The sequence below is a fragment of the Lichenostomus cassidix genome, chromosome 3 (genome assembly GCF_008360975.1).
Source record: "Lichenostomus cassidix isolate B80296 chromosome 3, HeHo_3.0, whole genome shotgun sequence".
In the NCBI taxonomy this organism is placed as follows: Eukaryota; Metazoa; Chordata; class Aves; order Passeriformes; family Meliphagidae; genus Lichenostomus; species Lichenostomus cassidix.
The window spans coordinates 43,591,783-43,616,398 of record NC_139483.1 but is presented as its reverse complement, the minus strand read 5'-3'; the positions used below and the strand labels follow the sequence as shown (position 1 = coordinate 43,616,398).

The 24,616-nt window shown below is 41.1% G+C and overlaps 2 protein-coding genes across 6 annotated transcripts in view; one reads left to right on the top strand and one right to left on the bottom strand.

Moving 5' to 3' along the window:
- HEATR1 (HEAT repeat containing 1) overlaps positions 1 to 7,455 on the top strand; it is a 34,305-nt gene extending 26,850 nt beyond the window's left edge. Inside the window, exons 34-45 of the mRNA XM_085055519.1 lie at positions 183 to 306; positions 1,050 to 1,190; positions 1,406 to 1,695; positions 2,457 to 2,607; positions 3,110 to 3,268; positions 3,924 to 4,058; positions 4,307 to 4,411; positions 4,505 to 4,673; positions 5,400 to 5,554; positions 5,900 to 6,058; positions 6,765 to 6,873; positions 7,237 to 7,455. Of these exons, the coding sequence (XP_084911645.1) occupies positions 183 to 306; positions 1,050 to 1,190; positions 1,406 to 1,695; positions 2,457 to 2,607; positions 3,110 to 3,268; positions 3,924 to 4,058; positions 4,307 to 4,411; positions 4,505 to 4,673; positions 5,400 to 5,554; positions 5,900 to 6,058; positions 6,765 to 6,873; positions 7,237 to 7,325 (1,786 nt within the window). The 3' untranslated portion in view covers positions 7,326 to 7,455. The remainder of the gene's footprint in view (positions 1 to 182; positions 307 to 1,049; positions 1,191 to 1,405; positions 1,696 to 2,456; positions 2,608 to 3,109; positions 3,269 to 3,923; positions 4,059 to 4,306; positions 4,412 to 4,504; positions 4,674 to 5,399; positions 5,555 to 5,899; positions 6,059 to 6,764; positions 6,874 to 7,236) is intronic.
- A 1,041-nt stretch (positions 7,456 to 8,496) lies between these two features.
- LGALS8 (galectin 8) lies at positions 8,497 to 22,263 on the bottom strand. Of its 5 annotated transcripts, none has more exons than XM_085055520.1 (10): positions 22,111 to 22,263; positions 20,084 to 20,317; positions 17,591 to 17,679; positions 16,800 to 17,010; positions 16,036 to 16,152; positions 14,261 to 14,317; positions 14,156 to 14,182; positions 12,720 to 12,808; positions 10,217 to 10,382; positions 8,497 to 9,757 (listed from the first exon to the last, which is right to left on the bottom strand). In XM_085055520.1, the coding sequence occupies exons 2-10, from the start codon at positions 20,195 to 20,197 to the stop codon at positions 9,608 to 9,610; spliced, it is 1,020 nt and encodes a 339-aa protein (XP_084911646.1). In that variant the 5' UTR covers positions 20,198 to 20,317; positions 22,111 to 22,263; the 3' UTR covers positions 8,497 to 9,607. The 5 variants fall into 5 exon arrangements, with proteins under 5 accessions (XP_084911646.1, XP_084911648.1, XP_084911647.1 ...); XM_085055522.1 differs by having other exon boundaries at positions 20,084 to 20,299; positions 22,111 to 22,262; XM_085055521.1 differs by having other exon boundaries at positions 20,084 to 20,311; positions 22,111 to 22,255.
- Between the last annotated feature and the right edge of the window lie 2,353 nt (positions 22,264 to 24,616).

Below are 24,616 nucleotides of genomic sequence, written 5' to 3'. Positions count from 1 at the left end.
TCCAAGAAAAAAAAGGGTGTATGAATTATTTTAAATGCCCCGTTCCATGAATGGTCATTTTTAAATTATGTTTAATTTCCTTGTATTTTTGTTGTCTCATGAAATTTTATGCTTTCTAGTAATAAAAATGGACTTTTTTAGACTCCTCGTTACTTACTAAAAGGTACTTCCTCTCTCTCTAGACTGTTAGAAGAAGTTCTTCACTATATAAACACTGTGGCATCTTCAGTGGAAGGAAATGTGGACAAGCCAACTGCCAAATTTTGGAGGGTTCTTCTTAGCAAGTGCTATGATATGCTGGATAAAGTATGTTTCATTAGCCCTCGTGTTAGCACTGGGACAATTCTGCTTTTGCTTGTTAATGTGATTATAAACTTTGTAGGATTTCTTGCATTAGTACTGTACTTCATTGGATGGTCTGCAGCCTGGTGCATCAATATTTAAACTCAGCTAACAACTTTAATAACTACTGCTAACAGTAACTTAGACAGTACAAGCAGAACAAAAATCAGGAATACTTGTTTCCTTTAGTTTAGTATTCTGCTGGATCTAAGCAGTCGTTTTTCTAATGCTGTTGTGTATTTCTAGATGGAAATTAAATCCTTACATTTTTCATCTTACTACCTTTCGGATTATAACTATATTTGTACAATTTGAGTGCCTATCTCATTGCATACATCAGAACATTACATCTTTTGACAGTTTGGAGGGTTTTTTTTACCTCTGAAGTATATTCCAATTTTCTTGATGTACATGCAGAGGGCATTAGCAGAATTATTTTGGGGAAGGAGGGGTAGCTCACCAGAGTAGACAAAAGGATTTGCTGAGGAAATCTCAGAGCTAGTGGATAATGACTGGTTAGCAGCCAGTGAACATAGACTAACTGGAACCTGCTTTGTTGATTTGCTTGCCTGAGATACAGCATTGCTTGCTTGTGCTCTCTTCTTTGATCCTGAACCCCATGAGGGAAGTTGAAGAGGCACATTAGGAGGCTGCCATGTCACAGAACAAAAGGCATTTACAGTATTGTTTTGTTTGTTTTCTTGTAGGTCAATGCCTTATTGCCAACAGAAACCTTCATCCCTGTAATTGGAGGCCTGATGATGAATCAGCTGCCGTCTGTGAGACGCAAGGCCATGGACCTTCTGAACAACAAGGTGCAGCAGCGCACCAAGTGGCAGAAGAGCCAGGTGAGGCAAAAGGCTTAAACCCAGTTCCTGTAGCAAAAGTACCCATAGAGAGATTGATGTACAAGTGCTGGACCCTTGTAAAGATGCCAAATAGCAGTGCCAAGCCTGGCAGGGGGCTCTTGAGCAGTGACACACAGGCTACCTGCCACCAGCTACCTTGCAGGTCCTGAGTTTCTGACTGCATGTCTGATGTGTGTGTTCTCCTGTCCTCTCAGATCCTGCAGCTCTTAGAGCTGGTTCCTGAGCTCATTGCCATTGTCAAGTGTAGAAGAAAGGAGGAAGAGGAGGAGCAAGCCATCAACAGACAGACTGCTTTGTTCAGCCTCAAGCTACTCTGCAAAGGTTTTGGCACAGAAAATCCAGCACCATTTGTGCCTGTTCTGAAAACTGCCATTGATCTCATTTCTTCAGAGAAGGAGGAAAAAAATGTGATGGGAAGTGCTTTGCTCTGTATAGCTGAGGTCACCTGTACACTGAAAGCCCAAGCTATACCTCAACTTCCAAGGTACTGTTGGGTTCTTTTTAACAGAGCCAACTGCAGCAGGAATTAGTTACACTAAAATGCATTACAGAAGGAATGCTGGTGAAGGCTAGGTGGCAGTCTGCCCCCATGTGTGCTCTGTGTAGACAAGATTAAAAGTATTTGAAGTGCTTGAAGGCACTTTGTCATCAAAGAACCAAGAAACTAGTGGGGAAAATGGCAAGACTTTTATAATCCGTAATAGAATTCTTTATGGAGAACTGCTGCTGTGACTCAAGAGGCAACCTTTATGGCTTTAGAAAAGTCAGACCATAGTCTGTATCATTTCTGTAGAACAGACTGCATTTAAAAACATGAGAACAAGTACAGTTGAAAACCCAGCATGTTACATTATTTTATTCTCCCTGTTTGAGAAGAATCAAAGCATCTAACTTGTTCCTTGTAAGACTATTTTATCCCTTTACAAATGTAAGTCTCTTATTGTCATTAAATCTTTAAAGACAGGGCTTTGAATAACCTGATGGAGTGAAAGGTGTTGGACTAGATGAACTTAAAACATTTCTTCTGACCCAAACCATTCTGTGATTCTAAATCTAATATCCTTCATTAGCTTCAGAATGGAATATGGCAGCAAGCCCAGAATTCTGAGTTTTCTCAAATATGCATGTAAAAGTTAATGTGAAAATTGTCCCTGCAGGCTTAACAGATGGATTTATTTGATTGAAAACATTCCTTCACATGGTCAGTTATTTCAGCTTTCTCTGTTTATGTTTGGCTATTCACAGGCTGATGCCAGCACTATTGAAGACTTTAAAAAGTAAGAAGGAGCTGGTCTCCAATGAGATTTACCTGTTGAGTGCTGTCACTGCTCTGCTAAAGGTTGCAGAGACACTACCACACTTCCTTAGTCCTTACCTTTTGGAGTGCTTGTTGCAGGTGAGCTTTGTGACTCCTACAGATATGTACAGGGGGCATAGGATGTGCCCTGATCCCAGAAGCAGCTGTAGAGATTACTTTTTTCCTCTGAAACTGAAGTGTGTGCCAACTATGTGAAAGCTATTCTTCTACTCACTTTATTGTGCAGGTAACTTGGATACAGAACCTAAGAGCATCTCCTACTCCTCCTTCAGATAGGTTGTATTTTGCCTCTTTGGAAAGGGAGATGAATCCAAAAAGATCATTCTGTAATATCCACAGTCTCTTCAAATGTGTATCTAACACTTGTTAGAGTCATTCTGACCCTCTGCTGCCAACATGGGTATTTTTTCAGTGTTTTTCTTCTGAAGACAGGGAGGCTTTATACACAGACAGCTTTACGTAAGGTGCTCCAAGTGGCGCAAGCAGCAAAATTCCTTTCTGACATTTGCAGCAGACAGCTACTGTAAAATAATTTCTTTAGTTGCCAAGTTGGCCTAACTTTTGTTGGAATTCCTCATAGGTTGTCCGCTTGGAAAGGATTGTGGCTGAGTTCGGTCCCACCTCCCAGATAAGCATACGTGTAGCATCACTGAAAACTATCCTAGCAACAAGGCTGGCTCCCCGAATACTCCTGCCTGCAGTCACCAAGTGTTACAGTGAAGTGGTGCATACCCGCAAGGTAAGCAGTTTTTTCATCCTTTTGCACTGGGATAAAGAAGAAGAAAAAAAGAAACAAGCAGTGCCAAATTTGGTTCAGCTGTGTCCCCTTCCAGTGTCTTGCCCACCACCAGCCTGCTCACTGTGGCACCAGAGTGAGAAACAAAGAAAGTCTTACAAACACTCTTCAGCAATAGCTAAAACACCACTATGTAATCAGAATTGTTTTGGGCACAGATCTAAAACACAGCACCATGTGAGCGGCTGTGAAGAAAATTAACTCCATCCCAGCCAGACCTACCAGTCTTTCTATTATAATCTCTGGGATTTTTGTACTGCTGTGGTGGTTTAGGAAAGGTAGATCTGGGAGAGATCCAGCAGTTTAATGTCCTCTGCATGTTAGATGATGAATGCTTGGGAGATCATCCCATTCATAAAAGACTTCATTTATGTGCTAGGAACATAGTCAGGATTCTCTCCAGTATGGCAAGAGGGTAGACAAAATGCTTTTCAGGAACCTGACTAATTTAAGCCCCTAAAAATACAGGAAAAGGCTTACTTGTTTTATCAACAGTATTTTAATGCATGAAGTGCATAAATCTAATTCCCTTGTTCTGTTTCTCAGTTACTGTCAATATCACAGTTGACTTTGCATTGCTTTGCTTCTGTTTTGGCAGAACTGCCTGGGTCCCCTGATGAACATTTTGAAGGAGCACATTGTTGGTATGGAGAAGGAGCACCTGATCTCCCATCAGCCAGAACTGACAGCATTTTTCATGAAAGTCCTGGACTTCAGAACAGAGCACGCTGAGGTAGCTTGACTGGGAGGATGAGCAGCAGCTACACTTCTCTACATGTTAATTGTATCACTTGTTTAAAAAAAGCTTAGGAGATTCCACTGTATGTGTGCTCTGAAATTCTGGGTATCAAATACTCTATTCCAAATGGTAGAAAACATTATAGTTATGTACTTAGTCTGAAATAGACAAAATTAAAATGTGCTTTGAAAGCTCAGACTCTTACATTTCAAACTTAGAATTATGTTTTCTGATTTTTCTAGGATGATTTAGAGGAAGTTGGTAAGATAGAGGCTTACATTATTGAGTGTCTAATCAGTATGGTCATGAAACTTTCTGAGGCTTCCTTCAGGCCCCTCTTCTTCAAGGTAAGAAGTCTAAATGTAATTCAACTGCATCAGTTTGTTTGTATTTTCCAGTGCACAGACACAGAAAAGAGCTAATCTGTCTTTCACTTCCAGCTCTTTGATTGGTCCAAAACAGAGTCTACCCTGAAAGACAGGCTGCTGACATTCCACCGAATAGCAGACTGCATTGCAGACAAGCTCAAGGGTCTCTTCACCCTGTTTGCTGGTCATTTAGTGAAGCCATTTGCTGAGACACTGAACCAGGTCAACATTTCTAAAACTGGTAAGTTGTCAGTTACTGGCTACAGAGAGGCTTAATCTTGATTGCTGAGAGGTTAATTGCTGAAATTTTAGTCTTACAGGATTTATTTCACAGCACACATATTTCATGTCTCTCTTTCTCTGGCAAATGAGAAATCTTCCTCTGATGGAACCAAAGGACATTTTTCATCCTTGGGCACTGGGCTGCCATTACGAAGTTAAGACCACGTGAAAATTTTCAGTGTCAGTCCCAGTGAGTTCCCTGAGTATGAAATTGTGTGGAAGGAGGGAGACTTGTTTCTCTTCTTACTTTTTTCTTTTTCATTCATTGACTTCTCTTTTATGCTACCTGGTGTATTCAGACTCCTCTGATTCTGGGCAAAAATAGACATTACTACTTTCTATGGGAAACTATTTGCCCATCCCATTTGTAGTGACCTACACTACAAATGAAGTGAAGAAATTCTCCATATCCACAGGTACGGCCAAGCACTTTTCCTGTAGCCTGTGGCTATTCTATTTAATCTCCATCAGTCTGTGAAGGGCAGTAGCATACCTGCTGAGGTAGTAGCTTAAAGCCAGATAACGTATCACATCCACTTTATTGTTCTGAGCAAAGATACATAATTGCTATGTAGTACATCCCTTAGCTACATTCACAGACTAGCAATGTTTCTATCCTGCAGGGGGAAGTTTTGTGTTTTCATTCTGTTGATGATATTTTTTTTTCTTCTTGACTGATGTGTAGATGAAGCATTCTTTGACTCTGACAATAACACAGAAAAGAGCTGTCTACTGTTGCAATTCACCATGGACTGTCTGCACAAGCTCTTCCTGTTTGACACCCAGAAGTTCTTGAGTAAAGAAAGAGCAGAAACCTTAATGCAGCCTCTGGTTGATCAGGTATTGACAAATCCATAAAAATATTTCATAGCTGATTTCTTTTCCTTTGATAGTTTAAAAAAATCAGGTGTTAGTTCTCCCGCTTAATGAAAAGGGGAGAATTAGTTCATTGTCAAAGGCTACAGACTGTATTAATTGTTTTGCCTAAGACTCTGGATTACTGATTAATTTTTTATTCTTTTCTAAATGTCTTTGTTCTGTAAGGTTCATGCATGCTGTTGAGGTCTTGCAGACCAGTGCACTCCCACTGATGAGCTTTAACTTAATTCTTGAGTACCTGAAAGCCAAAACTAGAAGTGTTTTTGGCTGGGTTTATCTGAGCCTCAATCTATTTTACTTCCACAGCTGGAAAACGTGCTTGGAGGAGATGAGAAGTTCCAAGAAAGAGTGACAGCACACCTGATACCCTGCATAGCTCAGTTTTCAGTGGCAATGGCAGATGATTCTCTTTGGAAACCACTGAACTACCAGATACTGCTGAAAACAAGGCACAGTTCTCCTAAGGTTGGGAGCTATCAGAATTTGAACTGGTTTTCTTTGTTGTGCTAGAAAACAGGAACAGTGCCCCAAAAACCAAGTCACTGCTGAAATACTAGCCTAAATTAAAATACTGGTGCTGTTGCACAGTACTCCCAAGCTGTAGAGATGTGTGTAACATGCTCTTCTGCTCTCACTGTAAGCAGTCAGTATTCCACATGTCATTCATACTGTGGGGTTTGGGTCTTTTGAAGATTATCTGTTGATATCAGATATTTGAAGATAGCTGTTGGAATAAGAGATAATTATTTGCATATGAAGACAGGGGCACTTTAGAGGGGTAACTGGAAGACAGTTATCAGCTTTCAGATCTCTTTATTATTACATAAAATTTTGTCAAGACTATCCTATTGAGAGGTTGTAGATATTAAGGGAGCATACTTGGTTTTTCATAGTGCTGAGCTAAGCCCTGATACAGTGGAAGTGGCATTATGACAGGAAGTTAAAGTCTATTTTATCAAATAACTTCAGCAACATTATCTGCGTCTTGTAACCTGTTTTTCATTTGCCATTATGTTAGCCAGATGTTAATATTTAAATTACCTTAAAACTAGTTCCCTTCTGTAATGAAAGGTTATAACCTAACAATGAATGGGAAGAAGGGTGGAGGAGAACAGTAAAAAACAGGAAAATACTGTAATGTTTGTTTCCTTACATAATTGTTTTTGTTTAGGTCCGATTTGCTGCCCTGCTTGCTTTGATAGAAGTTGCACAAAAACTGAAGGAGAACTACCTGGTCCTGCTACCAGAATCTATTCCATTCTTAGCTGAGCTTATGGAAGGTAATGATCTAAACAGTCAGCCTCATTGTTATAACTGCAATAAATATTATTAATTGGTATAGGGTAGCTTACACTGTGCAAGATGCAAACTGAAATGGATAAAATCAAACACACTCAATGAAGTTCAGTTAAATTATAGTAGTTTCTTCAGTGTTATAGCTTGTGCACATCTCCCCATTTGCAAGTTTTAGACCAGTGTTACAGTAGGAATAGTCTGCCTAATTCAGTGACAAAGTATTTCTGAATAGTTACTTCATATATGGTGTTTGAGGATGGTTCTAGCCTTGATGAGTGATGAAGCCTTCCTAGGGATAGCCTTGTTATCACTGCTTTACTTAATTCCTGCTTACTTTCTTTTTCCAGATGAATGCGAAGAAGTTGAACAGCAGTGTCAGAAGACAATTCAACAATTGGAAGTCATTTTGGGAGAACCACTCCAAAGCTACTTCTAAGTTTATGCCCTTTGTTTTCAAATCTTGTCTGAATTGTGTTAGCTTTACACATTCAGATGTTAAAGGCAAACTTTCATAACAATTTTTACTGGAGACAAGATTATAACTTTTTAATAAAATATTTTAAGAATCGGGCTTTACCATTTTTTCAGGAACTGGGGACTTTTCTTATGACTTTTCCTTAACTGCTCTTTTCTTAACAGTGGGAAACTGGAGCAGGCTATAAACAAATCCTGAGTGACAACATGTGAGACTCACTGAATTCCACTATGCTTGGGGATACAGTTACTGTCCAGGTGGAGGGGCTGTCATACTCCAAGCACGGTACTTTCTGGACCAATGCACTGCAATCCTGAGAAGTTTTTTCTGTCATCTGTAGGGAAGTAAAAAGTATACCCACTGAAGATACTGAAAAAGAAGTTCCCAGAAACTGTGATTCATAGAGGAACTAAGCCTGTTTTACAGTCTTTGAAGACTGCTACTGCTTGGCTGAAGTTCAAGAATAAAGTGCTTGCTGTGACAATGAATTTACCCAAAAACTTACTCCTTGTTTTGCACCACAAGGTGCTGGTTCATTACACTGGTAGTAAGAAAGGCACTCTGACTCTGTAAAATAGGGTTTAAAATGCCACTGAGTAGAACTGACACTATTACAGAGGATAATCTTACATCCCATTGGGTGCTGAGAACAAGCCTCTGTCCAGGGTGCAGCATGCCCTGTAGATCCCATGCGTGGAAAGATTGCCACATCAAGCCCTTACAGGGTTTTCTTAAAACTGTTAATTGTGTCTGCTGTCAAACAAAAAGGACATTCCCATGAGAACTTCTGCTGAGCTCTTAGATAAAGGCAAGGACACACAAGTGGTGTTACTGGCATGAGGAGCTACCTACTAGCTCTTCTGTTACAATCAGCCAGCTATCCTGCAGCCAAGGGGTACATACAGCACAGCATAGCTCAGCACAACACTGTCCTGAAGGCCACCCCAGCACAGCCACAGCCCAGCCCCAACAACTGCTCAGGTTAACTGGTCTGTGGATCACTAATTCCTTGATGTGGAAATGGTTCTTCAGTCAGGGTCACTGTGCCAACTTAGTAAGACAAAAAGCAGAACAAAGCAAGGTAACAGACCAAAAAGGGGTCTATATCTACTTAGCTATACTTGGAGAAAAGTAGAGTTCTCATATGTTTTTATTGATGCCTTTTATACATTAAATCTGGTCATTTAAAGTCTTTTAGTGTACATATTATTCTTGAAATTGCTTCAGTGTTAGCAGTCTTAAGATATACAGGGACATCCTTCAGGCATGTATTGACAACCAGTAGTAACTTACTTTTAAAAATAATATAAAAAGACTGACATGTATGGGAAACTGAATAGGAAGAGCTTCTTTCACACAGATAGTATTTTAATACAAGACTGAAAAAGGAATAATTCTCTTAGTCCACCAATAAGTAGTTGAGTGCCCTCTCAGCTGAAACCCTACCTGGACTACTTGGATTGACAGATTTTTTTTAAAAACGAAACCCACGAACATCTACTTCAGGCCCTAAGGAATCTTAACCCAGTTAGGAGCCACTTCAGATCAAACAAGCTTTCAAAAGTTGAAACTAGCTAAATCACTTTCCTGCGTTTGTTTGACTTTAGAAACCTAAAAGGTAGAAATCTTGGATCCCTTATAAGCAGGAAGTGACATAACCATGAGTGTCAGAGAAGGTAGTATTGCAGCAGGAGGCTAAAAAATAAGATCAAACTCCTGCCTTTTGCCAGAGGTAATGGATGAACTGTTTGCTTAATCCAGCCTCCCTGTAAAGGTTATAGGTGCTAACATAAATTAAGATGTAGAAAATTATAATCCGTAGTTCTATTTTAAATAAATTATAAACATCCCTTTTGAGGTGAATAATTGTATCTTTGGATCCTATTTCAGTCTAATTTCTACTTCACAATATCGAATGTATGGTATTGAGGAATGCCAAATGGTAGTTAAACATACAGAGTGCAATTGTTAGACAAGTATGATGCAGCATTGTCATATTGCTAGGTTCAGTAATACAGGAGATTTATCTGAGCAAACACTTACTTATCTTGCCAGGAAACTGTAAACTAGAGGAGGATTTAATCTCGCAGTTAGCATTTCTGGTACTTGCCTAACTCACAGAGGCAAATGCAAAAGCCTATAGGTTAAAGGCAGGCTCAGCATGAGTCAGCACCTGTTTGTACAGGACAAGGAGGCACTGTCATTAGAAGAGGTTAAATTCTTTTAGTACTGATGGAAAAGAACTACCAGCTCCTCACATCTAACAAGTGAACATCTCCTATGACCTCCACTACGTTGATCTTTTCAAGCTGTTTAAAACGATGTTTGTACTCCAGAGTGTGAACACCATTAATAGCAACTTTGAACTGGTAGGCGTCACAGAAAATAATCAGCTGGAAAACAAGAAGGAAAACAGTTAAGATTTAAGCTCAGGTAAGATACAAAAAACAATCTAATGACTGAGCCTACACTTGAGCAAGACCTGTTTCTGTTACAGAGAATGTTTCATACAAAAGCAACATTTAAAAACAAGAATGGAGAATCAATAAAATTCATAGAATCATAGAATAACTTAAATTGCAAGGGACCTATAAGGATTACCAAGTCCAACTCAATTTAATTTAAATGCACTCTGAGCACAAGTTGAATTTTTGCAACTATTTAAGAACTGTTATTAAAGCAACACCAATCTCTGCTCTCCATGGTCGCATTTAATCCTAAACATTCTCAAGACATGAAATGCAGGAATGGTAGTTTTATGTAAATCTGTATTAGTAATAGGACATTTAAGCACCAATGCTAATCCATTTGGCAGATTTTCCAGTTTGATGCTATGTTTCAGTTAATCTTACCTCAAAGTACATCCCTGGACTGAAAGGGAAGTTAGCAACTTCTTTTTCTTCTTCTCCCCAGCTGTCATGAAGGTAGGAGTTTCTTACAAAAACTTTATTTTTCATACGGGGATTAAGATGTAAAGCAATGTCCTTTGAGTCACTTGGCCTCAGATTTATTGCAAAGCTGGAAGATATTTTTTTAAGTTTACTGCACCAAGGGGTTACAAACATGACACAGCAGTCAACATCATTTACCAAGTGCTTAGCCAGTACTCAGGGCTGCTTGGGAGCTGGGGTTGTGATTCACCTGAAAACCAAGCAGGCAGGCAGCATGCACTTGTCTCCTTTGCAAAGAAACCTTTTCTGGAGTCAGCAAATGCGGGACGTGACCCAGCCAGATCCACTTCATCACTCACAGCTTTCTATTCATGTCTCAGCAAAAAGGTATTGAGCCAAGAGGGCCAAGAGCTGCTCCCCTACTGCACTAGGAAGCAGCATTCTCACAGGAACGTACAGAGCTGCCTGCTCCACTTTAACTCAGGCAGCAAAGAGTGGGAGGCTTTGTTTTATCCAAAGACATCATATTCTTTCTGTCAACAAACTAGTTAGACTCTAGTTCAAAAGTTCAAGGATTCTCTCCCCACATTTAAGACTGGTGGGACACCACGCATACAAAATGTTATTTTGTAGACAGCAAAGCTCTGCCCGGGCTGAGAGAATATTCTGCAATCTCAGACATGCCCACAAAACAGGGTTTCTAAAGGAGAGCTCTGGAGAAGGGTGATCAGAGGGAATAGTCATTCGTATTCAAATGAATGCTTCAACCTGTGGCAAAGACCTTACTGCATTTGAAGAAAAAGATATTCCCTCCCAACCCAAATTAGCTCCAGTTGGCAGGTTGTTGCCCTCTTTTGAGAATTACTCAGTCCAGATAGGAAATACTGCAAGACTTCCAAGCTGTGAAGTTCTCTTTCTCACCAAGAAACATCTGCAACTGTGTGAATTGGTGAAAGACATGAAATAATTTATAAAATCTATATAAATATATAGGCTTAAAAGCACAAACATAAAAAGCAGACAATCTGCAGTGCTTTAACAGCCAAAAGCCTCTTCGTGCTTATAAGCAGCACACTCAGCACTTGACAAGTGCTGAGAAAATTTTCAAGCTAAAAGAAGGAAAAGAAATGCTACTCTCTTAGGTATCCTATTCAATCTGAAGTCCATCCAAACTTTGTGAACGCTGATTCCAGAGCATGGATTCCAGTATGAACTCTGAATACTGTTCAACTGCAGGGAAGAAATGTGCCCTGAGGAAGCAGGAGTGCAATGCATACACACAATGAGAAAAGCATGCTTCTCATCATTTGCACTAATTTATTCATTTTTTAGAATTTTTTAGGCATGTTTTTAGAGCCAAAACCACCCTTTAAGTAAAGGGCATGCTGAAGCACAGACATTTTCTCAGCTCCATTTTAACTATGTTGGGCTCCCCTCCTCCCTGAGGTTTATTTCATGTTTGGAAAATGTCTTCTTTGCAACCCATTGTTCCTAATTTCATATCCAAATTATTGCTCATACTTCCCTTTCAGCTTTCATGGAATCACAGAATGGCCTGGGTTGGAAGGGACCTTAAAGATCATCTTGTTCCAACCCCCCTGCCATGAGCAGGGACACTTTTCACTAAACCAGGTCACTCAGGGCACCATCCAATCTGGCCTTGAACACTGCCAGGGATGGGCACCACAGTTTCTCTGGGCAACCTGCTCCACTGCCTCACCACCCTCACAGTAAATAACTTATTCCTTATATCTAATCTAAACCTACTCTCAGTTTGAAGCCATTCACCCTTGTCTGTCACCACATGCTCTTGTAAATAGTTTTTCTCCATCTTTCTTATAGGCTCACTTAATGTATTGGAAAGCCACAATTAGGTCTTCTCAAAGTATTTTTTTTTCCCAGACTGAATGATCCGAATTCTCTTAGCCTTTCCTCCTCGGAGAGGCGCTCCATCCCTCTAATCACTCAGTTCATCACTTTCATCACTCAGTTATTGTCAGTGAGGCACCTTCATGCTTATACCAAGGAGATTTTTCAGAGAAATATTTTAACATGAAGGGTTTGAGCACACCAGCAACTCATCTCACTCATCTTTCACCTATTTCTACCAGTTCCCTTAGAATAAATGCTGTCACTGTAAGTATATTTGCTCACACTTCCTGCACAATGGAAAGCCCTGAACAGACACAGAAACTTGTGAGTGACACAGGTTTAGTAGGTAAGACACTCAGGTTTTACCTTCACTTTTCACAATGGAGCTGCCCTTTTAAGTCCTCTCTAAAGTGGTATCCTGCTGGTTCCTGAGGAAACTGCACTGTAGTTTCAGATGATTTCAGATGATTCCAGATGCAAAGTTGCAAGTCAGTAAGGATATACAGAGGCAATGTAAAAGCCTATTCATTCAACAGCAGCTCAGTTACATAACAGAAAAAAAAATTTAAAAAAAAACATCAGTAACACATACCTCTTTGGGTTTTTATTCACTTCTCCTTTAATGGCAATTGTGCATCCTGGACGAAGTGCAGTATCAAGTCTCCCAACATAAGGAACACCCTGGAAGTAAACCTCCAGTAAAAATTTTGACTGTGACTTACTTTTTTCAATATACAAGCTGAGTTTTATTATGGCAAAAAGAAATTTGACCTAAAATTGCAAATCTGCACTTACAGCTAAAGTAATTCTTACCAGCACGTTGTGGGATCCTAACAGTAGAGTGGAAAACTTACACTGAGATAAATACATAAATGTATTGGGTTTTAATTTAGACTACCAGCTTGGGTTCACAACAAGCATTATTTACAACTACTTCTGCCACCACTAATGGTGGAAGGAAGAGAAGAGGGGAAAAAAAAAGAAGAAAAAAGTATGAAAATCCCTGTATTAGTTTAAATTCATATCACATAATCATTCAGACTTATACCTGACCTCATATCTGGAAGTGTCAGTTTTGCTTTAAAGAGTAAGACTTGCTAAAGTGTGGTGTTGTCCCACGATTGTGTAAGTACTAGAATTAGGGTCACTAAAGGCTCTGTCCTCCTGACAGCAGTTCATAATGACAGACACTGCAAGTATTTTATTTGTCTTATTTTTATATTGTGTTGGAAGTTATTTTTATCAGGGAAAAGAAAGGAATGGACAAGCACTTCACTTTCATGTTTTTGCTGAAGTCCACCACTTACAATGTTACATCTTATTTGGTTTTGAATAAAAGACTGAAGAAGGCAGGCTGTCAAGTCACAAAGCATTGAAAATTATGTTCTTATTGCAATTTCACCTTCTCCAAAAATTCTATTTCTATATATTCCTGGTTTTCAACCCCTGTTCAATTTGAGTGTGGTCCTTATTCCAGTGTGGATACAGTCCACCTGCACAAGTTTTTGCAAGAAAATGTGCAATTGACTCCATCAATATTCTATGTTAGCTGCGTGCAAGTTCCACCCCTAAGGTGCAATGCTTGCATCCAGCTACCTGAAATGTACACAGGGATCTGTCAGCAAGAGGAAAATGTAGCAGACAGGTTCCAAGACACATGTTAACGTAATATGACTGTAGAATACTTTTGTTCTGCAGGTATTCCGTAAGGCAGAGAAAACAAAGTATGCTTATTTTGATATGTTTGAATGTGACCTGGTCCTTTAAAATGTCAGGTACCTCACTTCTTATTTCTTTGTTTATGGTTGTGGATGCTGTGTTTATCTTTCAGGTTTTCCAAATGATTTAACAAATTGTCTCATTTGTACTAGCAGCAGAGAACAGAATTACTCTCTACAAAACCTCACTGATGGTCTTCTTCCAGTAGACACTCAATTTCTTTGTTCTGTGAATGTCTTTTCATTAGTAACTGAGGTATTTTTAATTTTTTTACTCCACATTTGCCACAGATCTAGAGGAAACACTTACCAATTGTGAATCATTTGGCATTTCCCCCTACAAGAGAAGAAAAGAATGTTATCTAGCTTATCAGACAACATGGAGATTCATTCAACCTTTTACAAACATACGTACATTTTCTGTGCTTATCTTTGCTACTCCTAGAGGCGATGGCTGAGAGCCTTGTAAAGACTGCAGAAAGAGAGATATTTAGGTGTCATTGCTAACATCATATAACGTTAGCATAAAGTTGGTTTAGAACAATGTAATGATCATCATGCTTTGAATGATGAACTGTTAAGATGGAAGTCTAGGAATGTGTTAATGAAAAAGATAAGCCAAACCCCTACAAACCACAGAAAAGTTCTGAAGATCAATTGCTGAAGCCAGATCAAGATTTCTGAAGATCACCTCATTACAGTTTGAATCTTTATTTAAGTCAGAGCACTGTCAAGCCCTCAGCATCTTAGGGTACCCACAGTTTTCCTCACTGGGGTAGAAATACCAGTATGGCAGGTCCACATGGGGGGTTCTTGCGATTCTAAGCAGCCCCCTACATCCTTGTCCTTTCTCATGGGAAGGACAGATGAGCAATATGGCCATGCACACACACAGTTCCAACCTAGCCCTACCTGATTGTGTCTTTAGATTGTTTATTTCAACACAAACCTCCAACTTCCTCCTCAGAAAAGTGTATTAGAAGCAAAAACTAAAAGGAAAGAATCACCTTTCTCCATTCCTTTCTTCCACAAAGGATACAGCATCAGCAACCCAGACTAAACCAAGTGTACCTTTTCTGCTTGGGACAGAAACCAACCTACAGCCCTTGCTTGCCCTCAAGCTCTTCTTGGAGTCAGTCCTCCAAGACCAGGATGCAGAAGCTTTTGCAGGAATATTATTCTGGCAACATGCCCAAGGCAAAATGATGGGACCCATGAAAGTCTGTTTACAGGCTTTGCAAATGATCTTTAAACGTAGGAGACCTATGTTTAAAGCTTAGACTTCATTATGTTCAGCTTCACCTCCTACCAAAACAATTATTAGTCTGCTGACATGAGTTAGACCTGATATTTGGCAGCAAGAGACCCAAGCTTTGCCCACAATGTGAAGATGGAACAGAAGAGACCCAGAATATTACACAGGAGCAGGCAAGCTAACTTAGTGAGTGGCAGAAAAGGGGAAAGGCATTCACCTTCTGTATCTCCCTGGAATTTATCACCTTCAGTTTCTGTTCTAAAAGTCCAACTCTTCCAGAACAGAAGGATCTCTCCTTCTGCACAGGAAAGAACTCCCTGCTGGTTTACTTTCACTAGCAGAGCTGGCAGCTGAGAGGAACCACAGCACAGCTTTACTTTGAATTCACTGCAGTTTGGTCCATGTACAAGTCAAGGTACAAAGACTGAGAAAGAACAGCTCTTCTTATCCCCCATAAGTGCACATTTCTGATTTCATTCAGTCAGTTTAGCAGGAAAAACAGGGTTATGTGCACAAGGAGTTCCAGCTGTGGCTGACCCTGGCATTTCAAAGCCATGCAACAAGTTACAGCCATGGCAAAATGTGTCACTTAGAAGCACTGAATACTCAAAGAGTTCATTCTGGAGCCCCTGCAATGTTTGAAAAGTCTAATCTACTCCTAGATTAAGCACCCAGTCAGTTCTTATACCATCTCTCCTGTTAACTTTGTAAACTGTAGAATGTGTCACTTTCTTGCCCCCAACTGCAAGACTAAAACAGGAAGACAGAAATCCTCATGAGACTCACATGGTGAAATGTGGGGAAACCAAAATCTTGTTACTAACATTAGACTGTGTAGCTGCTTCCCTTTACTTACTTTTCACCATAAATCCTACTATGTAGTTTAGCAAGACAGAGAAAAGGAATCAAGCAAGTCAGTTATCTATACCACTTACCTTAGAAACAAACTCTACGGTTTTGATCTGCACTTTGCCATATATCCCAAGAGTATCTACTTTTTCAAGGCTAATTCTGTGGTTGTAGAGCAGCAAGTGCTTTTTGTTTACAGATACCTAAAGAGACAGGAAACAAAACAGAAAAACTACTAAACATACATTACACCAGCCATGTATCAAATTGTATGCACACATCTCTGTTGTACACTGGTGTGGTACAAAAGCAGGGAGTGTCCTAAAAATATCAGATCAACTAAGTTCAGCTCATCCATGATTCAGTCTCTCTTTCCATCACTATGAGGGAGATTTATTAGCCTACAATAAGGTTTGCATTTCCCACCTTTGTTTCTATCACCTGATAATTTACCAATGTGGTATTACCAATGTAATGGAATCTATTGTTGCAGTCTAACAGAGCAAGACAAATACATCTCACATGTCCCCTCCAAGAGGACTGTCCTACACCAGCCACAGAACAGGTTTATCCCATGATTAGCCCTTTGCACATAAGGAGGGAAGGGTGAAGAATCCATTAGCCATGGCAGGAAGTTACTTGCCTACTCATCCAACTTAGAGGGAAACAATACAAAATTAAAGGTCTGATTTAATTAGCAACTCTTTAAAAAAAGCTCTAAACTCTTCTGTAGTTAGACTATACCTAGATAGCAGGCATATCTAGACTTCCAGTATTTACTTTAATTATTAAAAATGCCTCTTTTATTGGCCTAACAACAGCTGCAGATGAAGAATTGACCCAGACTCACCTGGAATTTATCCTTTAAAATCATGATGACAATCTCAAATGACTTTCCTTTTTCAAAGGGCATCTCGTAAGTGATCTCCTCCCAGCCCCACTTTTCCCTCTCCAGTGTGTTGCAAACAATGCACCCAGACCTTTTGAAGCGGGGGTTGAAATGGAATGCCACATCAGCTCGAGGCTTTATGCTGCTGCCACACTGTAAATCCACCTGGAACCTAATCATAAAAATAAGGCACACCACAATCAGCTCAGTCTCTCAAGAAATCACCTAAGAGTTTGGTACATTTGTGTTTTACTGTGGAGCCTCAGAACAGGCAGACAAAATGAATGCCACTGGATAAGAAAAAAAAAACCGAACACATATTTGTCCAACTCCTACATATTTGTGAAAGGTCTCCCATGATTTATTGCAGAGAATATAAATGTTTAAGTATTATTTAACGAATAGTCATCATTCATATCAGGTAAACTCCTTACTTACTGTGTTCACCACCTTCCCTCCCATCATCTTCAGTAGACTATATCAAATGAACCTTGGATAAGGTCAAGTAACAGAACCCCCTTACTGGGCACAAGCATTACCTCCTTATCCCAGTTTCAGTTAATTCCTACACACAATACATTCAGTTATCAATTTTGTTAGTCTCAGATGATCCTATAAGGCTGCATTCAGTCTGATGCTATCACAAGGATTTAGATCGAGCCTTTCTGTGGCATCCTAAGTACGACTCCTGGAAACATTTTATCCATTCCATTAATCACATTGCATCCATGAGGTGACACCACAGTTACTACCTGTCTGCATCATCAGGAACAGTCCCATGTATCACAATCAGCTCTCCAGGAACAAGGCCACCATGTATTGTCCCAACATATGGAATGATCTAGAAGAGGGAAGAACAAAAAACGAATTTAAAAAAAAAGCCAATAACATTTTGTGATGGAGGCAAAAACACCCATAATAGTTCAAAAATTAGTGTTCTAATACTTAATTATATGGTGCTCTAGAACATTAAAAGAAACACAACTAGCTTTTAATTTAAAAGAAACCACAACAGGAAGGGAAAACCTGGCATATTTTCCCCTATGAAAACCAACCTTCGCAGATAGAATCTAAACTACGATATCCATCCTCCACTTGTAGCTCTCAAACAAAGAATCAAATTATTTTATTGCGTCACTATTCATAGAGCATAAAGAGGATTCACTTCAAATTAGGTCATTCCCAAGGGCTGACTATTATCAGCCCCTTGCTGGTACCAGGAGGCAACTTCCACAACCCTCCTGACTGCAGACAACAGGAGCTGCCTTTTTGCTTGTTCTTGCTCCATTATTGGAAACAGTGATAGGAAGAGACTATACTATGTCACAGAGTGTCTTCTTAGTAAAACCTACACAACCACAACAAAATACCTCATCCTAATGAGCTAAGAACTGCAAAATGCACTGAAATAGCCCTGTTCAGGAGTCTTGGATTTCATGGTGTCTACAGTATGCAGTCTGGCTCAAAGCCTCACTATCTTTTGTCCCTTATCAGTAGCTGGAGGAGGTACCACATGGATGAACTGAAATGGCAAGAGTTGTTCAGCCACAGGGAGGGATATGTCAGTCAAGATAAAAGCCCCAAACACCCCAGCACAGCTCACTGGCAAAGGCTCAGATGTGCTGACAGAATCCCTACCCTGGTCACCAGCTGGTGCACCCAGCATTTCAGGAAGGGAAGGAAAGCACCTTAACATTAAACTGTGGAAGCTCCCAGAAGCCTGATCTGAAAGCAAAGCTCTAAGTCTGCATCTCATCACATGTGCTTCAGATTGAAAAGGGAAGTAAATGGTAGAAAATGTTGCACTTATTCTGGTTAACGGAAAAAAAAATTCTAAGGTTGTTTTTAGTAGTTTTTATAAGATTTTAGAATACCTTTGAAATGAAACATCAATTGCAAACAAGAGTTCCAGTAATTTAACAACAAAAATAATGAAAACACTCCTTGCCTTGTCTGGAGGCTGCTCTGAGATCATCAGCACAATCTTTCCCAACTTTGCCTCCATATTCCAATCCCAAATAGTCATTCTTTTTCCCACAATAGCCTCTTGACCTCTAAGATCTAGTTGAATTCTCCTGCCAAGCTTTCTCACCCATTGCACTCATCAGTACTCAAGCAGCCACTCAATTTTGCTGGATTCTTAGTCTCTCTTATACTAACTCATTCATCCTAAACATCTCCCAGTCCTTCTCTTCACATCTCCTCTCCCACCAAGATCTCCACCTACCAACTTTCATCCTCCCTTTCCTTTTGCACTTCAGTCCTCCCACCTTATAGTAAATTATACAGCTTTCCTTTCTCTTTCAGATGGGTTCTTGTGAAGGAAGTTCAAACTACTCCCCCATCATCCCTAACACTATCCACTTTGCAAACTGTGACTACATACTGGGAATAAACAACCAGATTCACTGAGGGCCCAGGACTGTGACAAGGCAAAGCTGCAATAGGTAAAGAAGTCCTGTGCAGGTCTCTGTTACTGCACACTCCACATAAATACTTTACAGACTTTAGTATTTTTTTAAAGGTGTCTAGCACAGAAGGGCAAAAATAAAATTTCCTGCAGGTCCAAAGGAACTACCTTTTTTAACACAAACCAAAAAAAAAACCAGCTTCAGGTCATCCCTTTAGGGTAAGCCAAAGTCAGGCTGCTATCACAGGTCACAACAATGCTAAAACTTTTTAGAGAAAGTCTCTAGACTCTGAGCTAGGCAAACACATTCTGTCAAATCCAGTTTTTGCAATTGCTGAATCATGTCAGCTCAAGTCTTCCCTATAAAACAGGAGTTATTATAAATTAAGATTTGAACTACGAAAAAAAGATTCCAAGTTTAATTGTTCAGACAGAAGTTACAAGCACCACAAAGTAAACATTTCATGAGAGCTGCCAGGCACCACCCACATTTACAGAGGATTAGAAGTGAAAACACTTCTTATCATATTTTCCCTTTCCAGCACATTCTGCAAAATTGCCAGACATCTACGTAAGCTGTATGTGAAAAAGGATTATCCTCCAAGGCTGACAGAACATCTGTCCTGGTTTGGAAGTCCTGACCATTTGTTTTCAGCAGAATTTCTAAACACCATCAGCTCCTACTGCCACCTATGCCATCCTCCCTCAATTACCTGGGTGATGCAGAGCTCTCAGAAGCACCCCTCACTATGCTAAACAGTACCAGTACTACTGACACAAAACAGCAAAATCCCATTGCCCAAGGGAGACATTGTTAACGTGACAGAGGAGTTACCGGGTTACTGATTGTCTTCTGTGGTGCATCCAAAGTCAGTTTACACATTTCCTTCTGTGGTGTATCCAAGGCCAATTTATGCATTTCCTTTTGTGGTGCAGCCAAAGATGTCATCTTCCCTCCTCCACTTGAAGTTTGTCAGTTCTGTGTGACTGTGACCACTGCTGGAGTATATTTAAAGAACTCCCTGATCAGGCAACACCAAAGGAGGGATCTCTTCGAAAAAAACTGAAACTTTTAATTAAAGAGAAACAAAGTGACACAGTATGAAGTGACACCCTCCAAGGTACAACTATAAATAGCACAAGAAATGATGCAAACATTTTTCCAGTAAGTCTGCTGGAGTTTTGAAACATGAAATTAAAGCTTAAAGCACTAAGATGCCACACTGGTAAATAATATCATCAGCAGCGTGCTATCCCCAGAATTCCCATGGCAGACAAGCCTTAGTGGGTGAACTTGCCTTTTCCACCTTTTTCTCACATAAAGTTAAAAGGCAACAAACAAACACAAAGAAGATAAACAGGGGGTGTTGCTCCAAAAGTAATTACAGGAGTTTGTAAAACTTGAAGTAAATGCACAAAATTAATAAGACAAAGTTTGTGAGTATGCTCAGCTACACTGCCATTTCTTTAGAAAGTCTTTTAACAAAGTGACCAAAATTCAGAGCCCAACTGAAACTAATTATTTCTTGCATAGTCTGAAGAAAGAAAGTAGCATGTAAGCTGTGGGGTGAGGACAAGCAGACAGGGAAAAAGTCAAAGGTGAGGGCTCTAGCAGCATTACTGTGTGACAACAGCAAGCAATATTAGAAAGAAAAAAAAAGTAACCAAAAAAACTCCAGAACAACACAAAACCAAAACCCCAAGGTCTGTGGCCTGTTTCACAGGGGTTTATCTTCTGCAATGATTAAACAATAGAGTGGTCCATTTCACAACACCTGGCTTATCTTGTTGGAGATTTGGACCACATGGGTATTAACTCACCCACTTAAGACCAGCATCTAGAATACAACACAGAAAACATAAGATGCCAACACTGCATAACTACTTTACCCTTTAATCTTCTCACAGGATACTACCATCAATTCACTTTTGCTTGTGCAGGCAAATTTTATTGATTTCATTTTTAGAAGGAGAAAATCAAGACCAAAGCAAGCAATAATTTATAAAAATAAATTTGTAAAGTTCAACAGCAGACCCCACGAAAATGAAACCTACAACCCATCAGCCTGCTCTCTGAACTTCCCTGTGTGTTCAACAGCTATCTAGATCCTGCTGGGAAAGGATCCTGGCACAGGACTGACTTCTGAGTCTTGGCAGACCAGGTGCACTATGACAAAGTGATGAGTTAAGGGTTTTCTTGTTTGCCTATTAGTATTTTATTGACAAGGCCACAATAACGAAGGAAAGCTGCAATTCAGGCTCTGTTTGTCAAAAGCAGGACATACAACTGCATGGCTCTCCTGAGCCCTTCTGGCAGAGGAGCTACCAGTATGTGTTACACCAAATCTGCAACCCGACAAGTTAAGGTGTCCTGACTGTGCTTCGAGAACAGAGACACATCGGCTTCCCTGTTATCTCATATTGCAAGGGGCTGGAAATCTCTTCCACAGGCAAACAGGAAACCATACAGGCCAATAAGCAGCTATTATGCTTCCCACTGTGACACAGAGAAAATGTCCTTCATGAGGGTAACTCCGGCTAGTCCTTACATTCAAAGAGAGATTTTACAGCAGCGCGAACAAGGCTTCTGCAAAGAGAATTACCCAGATGCTTTCTGGATATCCGCAAGCAATTACAGTACAAACACCGGCAGCGTACCCCCGTCCCCGGCTATAAACCCAACACTTCCGAACACCGCGAGGACACAGGAGCGCTTTCACCAAGCAATCTCGGCCACCTGAGCCTCCCGGCGGCCCGAGGCAGCCCCGGCTCCCCGGAGCCCCGCCGGGAGCGGCCCCTCTCCCCGACACGCAGAGGGGTGGGAAGGGGGTGTGTCCCTGCACTGCGCGCTGCCTCTCTTACCTGCAGGACGCACGGCGGCGATCAGCAGCGCCCGCAGCCCCGCGGGACCGGCCCGCCCGGCGCTGCCATGCCCTCCCGCCCCGGCGCAGTCACAACGGCACTCAGCCCGCCTCCTCCCCTCACCGCGGCTTCCGGCTCGCGTGACGTCACCGCGGCCCCGCCCGCGCGGGGGCTGTGGCTGTGGCGCGTGCCTGGCCCCGGCGCGCGCAGGCGCCTGCTCGTGCAGCGGGCGGGGCAGGCTGAGGCGGGAGGGCCTGCGGGCGATGTGCTCTGCGGGTCGGGGTTACACCTCAGCGGGTTAGCTCGGCTGCTTCCCCTGCCAGCGCTTCGCTTCCTCTGTGTGTTGTGCTCCCTCTGAAGGTCCCTCGTTACAGCACAACCCCAGCTCCTGACAAGACGCGCCTCACACAGAATCACAGAATTGCTAGGTCCTTTCCAACTCTCTGCTGATCATCAAGCCCAACCCCTCTGCCAAGACAGGGTCACTTGGAGCGGGTGACACAGGAGTGAATCCATGTGGGTTTTGGATTCACTCTACAGACCCACGACCTCCTGGGGCAGCCTGTTCCAGTGCTCTGCCACCCTCAACATAAAAGAATTCTTCCTCATGTTGGGGTGGAACTTCGTGTGTTTTAGTTCATGGCCACTGCTCCTTGTTCTGTCGCTGGGCACCACTGAAAAGTCTGGCATCATCCACTCAAAACCCACCTTTGAGATATTTCTATGCATTAATGAGATCATCTCTCAGTCTACCCTAGGCTAAACTGGCCCAGCTCCCGCAGTCTCTCCTCATAAGAGATACTTCAGATCTCAAATCATCTTTGTGGCCTCCACTGGACCCTCCAGGAGCTCCTTGTCTCTCCTGTCCTGAGGAGCCCAGAACTGGACACAGCACTCCAGAAGTGGCCTTACTAGGGTGGAGTAGAGGGGCAGAATCCCCTCACTCAGCCTGCTGGCCACACTCTTCCCAATGCACCCCAGGATGCCATTGGCTCTCTTGGCTGCAAGGGCACTGCCGGCTCATGGTCAACTGGTCACCCACCAAGATTCCCAGATCCTTCTCTGTAGAGCTGCTCTCCAGCAGGTCAGCCCCCAGCCCGTGCTGGTGCTTGGGATTATTCCTCCCCAGGTGCAGCACCCCGCACTTGCTCTTGTTGAACCTCATTAGGTTTCTCTCTGCCCAATTATTTTGCAATTTTACAGCTCATGATGTATAGCAACAGTCTGCTCAGGGAAGCACTACTTAAAGTTCCCCCTGTTAATACAATGCATGGGGAGAAGAAGTGCAAAAATAAAGAGTGCAATATAAAAGGCTCACACGCTTAAATCACCATATCCTATTCAATGAAAGGCATTCAGTGTTTCCTTGCCTTGCAAAAATCAGTGTATGTGGCTATAGTGCAGTTAGAATGGCATTCAGCCACTTGTCACAAAGACCACTACAGTATCTTAGCTAGATAATATCCAGTCTTCTATTCTACAATTAACCAACACAAAAGCCCCATCTCAAATCATATCTACTTGCTAGAGTTCTGCTGATAGTTGTAGGATTGCTGCTTTAAAGGGTACATCAGCTTAGCTTTATCAGATTTGAAGGATTCATTCACAGAAAGATATGATAACACTTCTTTTGAGGAGAACTGCAAAAATGAGCTATTCAGATTAAAGAGCAGCAAAGCAGATTGCCTGGGGAAAGATACCTTAGAAACATGCATGGTTTTTGAGAGAGGACTGACAACTACTGTGTAGAGTCAGGGGCTAGCAAAAAGCCTACTATTCAACGGTTCTACATAACTCCACGGCACTACTTAAAAACAGAACAAATAAAAGGTCCTGAGCCTGAACTACTTGATTTTTCTTTTAAGTTATTTTTTCAGGCATTCTATCTTAAAAAGCAGAACACTTTGATAAAACCAGACTGACAAAAGTACATAAAATACGTTCAATTGCCAGTATTAGACTGCAACCTCAAAGCAGACTTGAAAGTCCGGATCAAACAGCAAAGACAGAAAAGATGTCAAAAGGCTGGAATAAAAAAATATGATGCTGAAAGGAGGAGAAATACACAGAAGTGTTTTTAGAACCACAGAAAATAAAGTTTAACTATTTTCCTACTTGCTCATGGCTCTTCTACTTTTAGGAAGAAACAATCCAAAGGAAATGCAGTGATTTGAATTATGCATCAGTTATTTACTGAAGCAGAACAGTTGTTTGATTAAAATGATTTTAGGCTGAGTCATAAGCAGTTTATGAAATTTGCAGGAAAATCCCTATTTCAGCTCTTAAACCTGATGCAGCATTGACAATGAGACAGTTGGGTTACAGCTTCAGCAGCTTTGTGCTACACTGCTGTTGCTTTGTTCATAGACTGTCACTCTTCTGCTGATTTTTTGTGACTGCTATTTTTAGCACCATTTACTAATGGCAGTCCTGACAGCAAATAACAAAGTCTTCCCTTATTTCCACAGTCCAAGTCCTAATTCAGGCTTTTTCTTTTAAAGATACT

Bases quoted from the DNA above. Each gene is read 5' to 3' on its own strand.
- LGALS8 (XM_085055520.1), bottom strand. From the start codon at position 20,197: ATGACATCTTTGGCTGCACCACAAAAGGAAATGCATAAATTGGCCTTG. The intron at 17,680-20,083 runs GTAACTCCTCTG...TCCCTCTTCTAG, and splicing joins AGAAGACAATCAGTAACCCG to ATCATTCCATATGTTGGGAC. The intron at 17,011-17,590 runs GTAGTAACTGTG...TTTTATGATTAG, and splicing joins GTTCCTGATGATGCAGACAG to GTTCCAGGTGGATTTACAGT.